The sequence below is a fragment of the Acyrthosiphon pisum genome, chromosome A1, assembly GCF_005508785.2.
Source record: "Acyrthosiphon pisum isolate AL4f chromosome A1, pea_aphid_22Mar2018_4r6ur, whole genome shotgun sequence".
Taxonomy (NCBI): domain Eukaryota; kingdom Metazoa; phylum Arthropoda; class Insecta; order Hemiptera; family Aphididae; genus Acyrthosiphon; species Acyrthosiphon pisum.
In genome coordinates, this window is record NC_042494.1 from 37,376,471 (window position 1) to 37,382,987 (window position 6,517).

Genomic DNA, 6,517 nt, shown 5'->3' on the forward strand with positions numbered 1-6,517 from the left:
AGATTATTATTACTATTATTATTTTTTTTTTGATAATACATATTTTGAATTCTTTAGCACATATTTATGTACATATTTTTATTATATAAATACATATAAATCCGAGCCCTACTTATAACTTATAACTTTTAACTAGGTAAGTTATAATAGTAACGCGCGTTATAGAAATGCACTTAAAATTTAAACATTAAAATTAATTATTCTTAATAGTTAATATTTAAATTTTAAATCAGAATATTTAAATTAGAATTTATTAAAAATTAGGAAATTCAAAATGTTTGATTTCAAATTAAAATGTTTTTAAAGTTCAACATTAAAAAGATAAGTGAAATTTTTTCCAATTTTTTTTTTTCATGGTATAAATAATTTAATAATGTATAATACTATAATTTATTTTCTTTCTCGTTTTTGATTTCGTTATTAATTTTTTTTCGGTTATTGGGATTTTGTGTTATCGTTTTTCAGTTATTTTTTGTCTTATTAATTGTTTTCGTTTTTTGTTTTTTTTTCGTTTTCGTTTTATTAATTGTTTTCGCTTTTTAATTTTTTCCGTTTAATAACGTTTTCCATCCCTGGTATTTACACAACATTTTATATAGGACAACTATATAGCCAAGTGTACCTTTTAATACAAATAAACCAGCTTACTGGTAGGGAATCAGTGACGGGGTCGACTGTCGAGATAACACCGGTCAGTTTTCGTTCTCCCGATTAGACGGCGCGGCGACCGATAAAACGGACACCGCCGAAACGCGATCGGCAAGCCAATGTATTTTATCAGCCCGCCAAAAACCTAGAAAATTCTAGAATTCACCAGTCTACGGGGGTGGTTCCATTTTCCTCCACAAAAAAAGGGCTACGTCTCACCCCCTCCACGGGTGAGGTTCTTCTTGGTAATCGGTGAAAAGTCCAGGGACAAAAAGTCCGGTATAAAAAAAGTTGAACAAAAGTCCGGATTCATTTTTTGATTGCCGGACTAAAAGTCCGAGTACAATTTTACTGTCGGACAAAAAGTCCGAAAATACAAAATTGTCTATTATATTTAATTTTTTTAATTTATAATGTATACATGTAATATACACATTATATGCATGTAATATTATAAATGTAATTGTTGTACTTTTATTATATTATTGTATTTTTTTTTTATATTTTATTACTTCTTATTATTTCTTATACCTAACAAAAATATAACGGAAATCCACTGTAGTTTTTGGTAGGTATACCTATAGGTACCTATATGAGTTACTTTTCATGTAAAGTAAGAAAAGGGCTACAGCCCCCCCAACATTTCAGCCCTAGTTGCGCTACTGGTACTTACTTAATATTTTTAAAAATTTCAAAAATTGTAAATTGTTCTTTTTTTCCGGGATTCTGTTTAATGATATATAATATATTTTGTTAATTGTTATGTTCTGTTTTGTGGTATTTAATTATTTTTGATTATCGATTTCCGTTATTATAACGTTTGCAAGCCCTGGTATCAGTGGTATTTAATGGTACAAACGTATACAAACGTATACAGGTTATCATAATAATATTATGGCATAATATGGTTAAATCTTGAACAGTTGTACGGACTGTTTGCTCGCCTACCACAGCTTAGTATATTGTCAATCTAAACGAATCTAATTATTTTATATCGATTTCATTGTGTATATAGTAGGTACAGCTTACCTAAGTACCTAAATAATCATACGAGACTAGGAAAAAAAAACCCCTCAAACATTAAACATTCAATTATTATTCACTAAATATTCCAAATTTTCAATGAATTATCTCTTAATTATTTCTATGAATTATCAGAATTATTATTGATATTAATTATTAATCAACAATTATGTAACACGGTTTTCAACATACCTAATGTATAGCCGTGCCTTAAATAAGTTTAATATAATTATTCATTTTTGTACTTTTATATCATATTATTTAATAACACACATTGTTTTTCATTAATCATATAAAAATATATTTATGTAATTGTATATAATTTTATTAAAACTGTTGTAAACCATCATATTAAGTAATATAAAATAGGAAAATAGACAATAGTATACTAAAAATATGGTACCTACTTAAGTTAGGTTGGCAGGTATAAATATTAAATGGTATAATTGCACCTAATTTATTATACTACTTACAATATTTTTTAGGTATTTTATTAATTAATTATAAAGAAAACATATTACATCTAATATAATATTACATTCAAAAATAATTTATAAAGAATAATAAACTAATTAAAAGTAATTTTTTCCGGGGCTTTATTTTTCTATGGGCCATTTTTTGCCGCATTTTTATTCAGGGCTTTTTTTTCAAAAACCTAACAATATACGTGATGGCAAAGAGTTTCAAATCCCTGTATACTAATAATATTTTTTGAAATCATTTGAAGGTTAATTATTATTAAATTATACGTTTAAAATGTTTAAATATCCAATGTTGTCAAAAGTGTAAAAAAAAAATATACACATTGTATAAAAAATAAAAAAATATTAAATTATAAAGTTTATTTTGTTTCTCAACTTTAAAATAAATGTTGTAAATGAAACGAGTGTCCAAAAAGTAATAGTAATTATTGCAAAAATAATAACTCCTGCAGAAATTGACGCATTAAATTGACGTCCTCGGATTAATATACCTTTGACTACTCGAATCGGAATACATAATGGTAGTACAACTGAAACCGGTAGCAGAGCCAATTCTGTATTATCTAATGGCCAAAAAATACCTAAAATAAATCAAAAATATTATTAAATGAATAATATTTACACGTATTAAACATTTACCGCTCAACATTATATTTATTAAGTACACCAACAGTGTTACATAAAATGATTTGATTGAACTGCTAGCAAATGAACCAATTAATAAACCTGTATGTTAAATATAAAAAATAGGACTAAAGTATAGATTAATGTATTATAAACATCTATATTATAATTACCAATGCTCATTCCACAGGTCCCGATGGCAATATTTAATTGGATAATTAGTAACAAGGAACTTTCCCAGCTTATATACAGCATAAAATCAGCCAAAAGAAAGAAAGAAAATGATTGAATTATCGAGAATATTATTTGTATAGTAAGAAAACTCAACACAATTTCAAAAATCGTGACTCCTGTAATTTAAATTTCAAAAATTATTATTAAATGTAAAATGGTTGATCTACGTTCTAGAATCTAGATGATAACTTCTAGTTAAATACTTGAATAATATCCGAGAAAATAATCTAAGGAAATATATCCGAAGAAAAATATTTTCAGGAGCAAACATGTTTTTTTGTAAGGATATAAGTCTAGAAAAAACGTAGTATCTGCTAAAAAATATAATTTTGATTTTAGGATTGTATTATAGTTGTTACTCATTACACTAGACCTATTAGTGTATATATTAAAAATTGATTGAAAAAATTAGTCTGAATAAATTGAAAATTTCATTGTGCATTGAAAATAATAGTAGGTATACATAATGATGTAAAAGTCTACAATTAATATTTTTTTGAATAAATTACTACAAAATAACTAAAGTCATCTTAGGAAAGTTTATTATTTTTTGTATTAATATTCAATTTTGTCAAACATTAACTTAAAATACTAGGTAGTTGGTAAACGAAACATTTTTAGTTTCCTATGTATTTTCGATATTTTTTTTTAATTGCAATAACTTTAAGAAGAATTTATGAGAAATGTTGTACTCCATATCCTGGTCTTGGGATTCACGTATGGAACCCTATACATGTTATATATCCGATATATGACTCTTTAGCTCTTTAGGTTTATTTCGATTTTCTAATAATTACCAAAGTTCCGCGAAAGTTAGTGAAAATAGTAAATACTAAACTTGAGATACATAAATTAAAACAACGTTGAGAACATTAAGCTATAAGTTAATAGGTACCTATAGTTAACCAACAATATTATATTTTACTGTAAATGTTTAGAGTTATTATGGAGAAAATATTAATTTAACTGTATTAAAAAGAAGTTCATTATTTGTTTCTTAATTACCACCTGGGTTATAAATATATAGTGATTGTGTAACTTTCAATTTTTTTTTTAATTTTAGGTAAAGATTTTTTTTAAAAATGCATACTACACTATTCCTTTTTATTGTACACTAGCAGTTGCAGTGGTTTGGATTATTAGACCTTTTTGTCAACTAAATTATTAGTTCAAGAAATATTTATTTGTTTATTTATTATGTATTAAAAATAATTTTGTACATAAAAAAATATTAACCAATAATTAGTTTTAACTACAGGTAAGTATGTATTAATTGTAAGTATAACTGAGTAAGCATGATTTTAAATTAGTTTATTATTTTTTAAATTAACTGGAAAAAGCTTTAACTAGGTAGTTAAGTTATTAAGTTAATTAGAAAATTAATTAACTAGTTATATCAAAAAGTTTGAAAAAATTTATTTTTTAACTTGGCCTTAACTTTAAACAAGTTAATGTACCTATTTGATAATTGCGTATTATGATAATTGTCAATTATTAATTGATAGTCATTCAAATTGGGGGAATTCCTTAAGTTGACTATTAAAGCATTTTTTTCTGGTTAAAAACGTGATAACAGAGACAAAAAAACAATATACCTACCTTACATTCATTGTAAACAAGTAATTTCAGTAGGTGATCAGAATCTAAAATGCAAATTCAATTACAAATATATGGAGTACAATATACACAGATTGGTAAATTATTTTCTTAAAGAAATTGTTATATTTATTTATACCTTTTATGTGTTAGGACTTAGGAGTTATTTAAGAAAGCATGATAGGTATGTTTAAATCGTAATTTTCATTTAAAATTAAATTTTTGTGTGTTATTATTATAAGTGTATTGTGAAATAATATTATTCGCATGTATTTTATTGTGTATTGTTATACCTAATACAATAATAATAAATTATTATTATTAAAAAATGAGCACACGCTACTTGATTTAAGTACCAGGGCCTACCAAACGAAAGTGTCACTAATGGGATGCTGCTCTCCTCAAATGCATCACTATGTATAATCTATTTTCTTGTATCATTTTAACTTATTGTGCCTTACTGTACAGATAGTTCATTTTCTTAAAAAAAAAAATTAAAAAAAAAAGTATCTTATTGGTGGCTTATTATTTATGTGATTATTATTTGTTCCATGTATATTTTTTCAGATATTATTAATTTTAATATTTTTTCTTCGGATGTTATTTCCTATAAGTTCTATCTCAGTATAGGTACCAATAATATGAGTTTTAATCTCGGCTACCTGCAATTAAGTTTCTCACTAAGTATCCATTTTGAATTTCACTTTGCAATAACAACGCAAAGTAGAACATCGCCGACGAAAATATAGCGCTAAATTAATGATAATTATAAAGTAGTAATAGTAAAATAAAATAATTGTACATAAAAAAAGGTGGGTAAGTGGATGTCGCTCTGCTGTACAGTAGGTTAGAAGTGGGTCACTGTATAATGGATAGTATTAAATTTGAATTCAATGATATAAAATCACTGTATAAGAAAAACGATTCTGAGCGGAGACGGTTTGTCAGTCTAGGTAGGTATATTAGACATAAATATACTTATCTATGGTATTAAAAAAAAAATTGACCTGTAATAAGTACCTGTAATAAATTCCAAATTAATCATATCGCAATATCCATTAGGTACTTATAACGCGTTATACATCAACAACATACCGTGGTACTATCATAGATATAATATAATAGTATACTTTAGAAGTTTCAAGTACCCACAAATAATATTATACAATCACAACAAAATAACTAAAATAGTAATTTCGGCTAAATTTGAAATTAAAACGACTATAAAAATAAACTGTGCTTATGTATTTTTTAGATTTTTCGGTAACAGAATTAACTACTTACATGGACTCTTGTTTTAAATTTACAAGCCTTAGATATAAAAGTTGAACATTTTAAAAATTTTAAACTACAAAATAATTATGCAATTTTAAATTTGATAAATTTTGTCAAAATTTGATCTTTAAATCCTTATAAAAAAAAATTGTGCCTATGTATTTTTAATATTTTTCAACTGCTGTTGTAAAAATATATCAGGAGCCTTGTATTAATTTTTTACACTTTTTGTCCCAACAGATAAAACTTTATTGATATTTATAGAAAAAAAAACTAAAAAATGTAAAACTGACAATGTCCGTAAACAGCTCAAAAAGTGTCAAATTATTTTCAAAAATTTTATCGTATACCGGGTGATTTTTTTATCATAGAACACTCATTATTTCAGAAAATGTACATTTTTTTGAAAATATTATTTTACATAGTTTCAAGTCGCTTATAAAAAAATGTTTTTCTTAAAAAATTATATTTTTAAATATTTTTTATCCTTATAATTTTTTAAGTTTTTTAATTTTTTGAATGACAACATTAGGTTTTAATTTTATATTCCAAAGCAGAATATTTTTCTTAGTATTTTGATACATGAAAATCGAATTTCGGCTGAGTAGTTTATGAGTTATAAATATTCAAAGTTT

At 25.0% G+C, this 6,517-nt stretch overlaps 1 protein-coding gene across 1 annotated transcript in view; it reads right to left on the bottom strand.

The window, feature by feature from the left end:
- The window catches only part of LOC115033517, a 5,351-nt gene extending 2,214 nt beyond the window's left edge, over positions 1 to 3,137 (bottom strand). Inside the window, exons 1-3 of the mRNA XM_029486214.1 lie at positions 2,951 to 3,137; positions 2,793 to 2,879; positions 2,530 to 2,734 (exon numbers count right to left, since the gene is read on the bottom strand). Coding sequence (XP_029342074.1) covers positions 2,530 to 2,734; positions 2,793 to 2,879; positions 2,951 to 3,032 — 374 coding nt within the window. The 5' untranslated portion in view covers positions 3,033 to 3,137. The remainder of the gene's footprint in view (positions 1 to 2,529; positions 2,735 to 2,792; positions 2,880 to 2,950) is intronic.
- Positions 3,138 to 6,517: the final 3,380 nt, after the last annotated feature.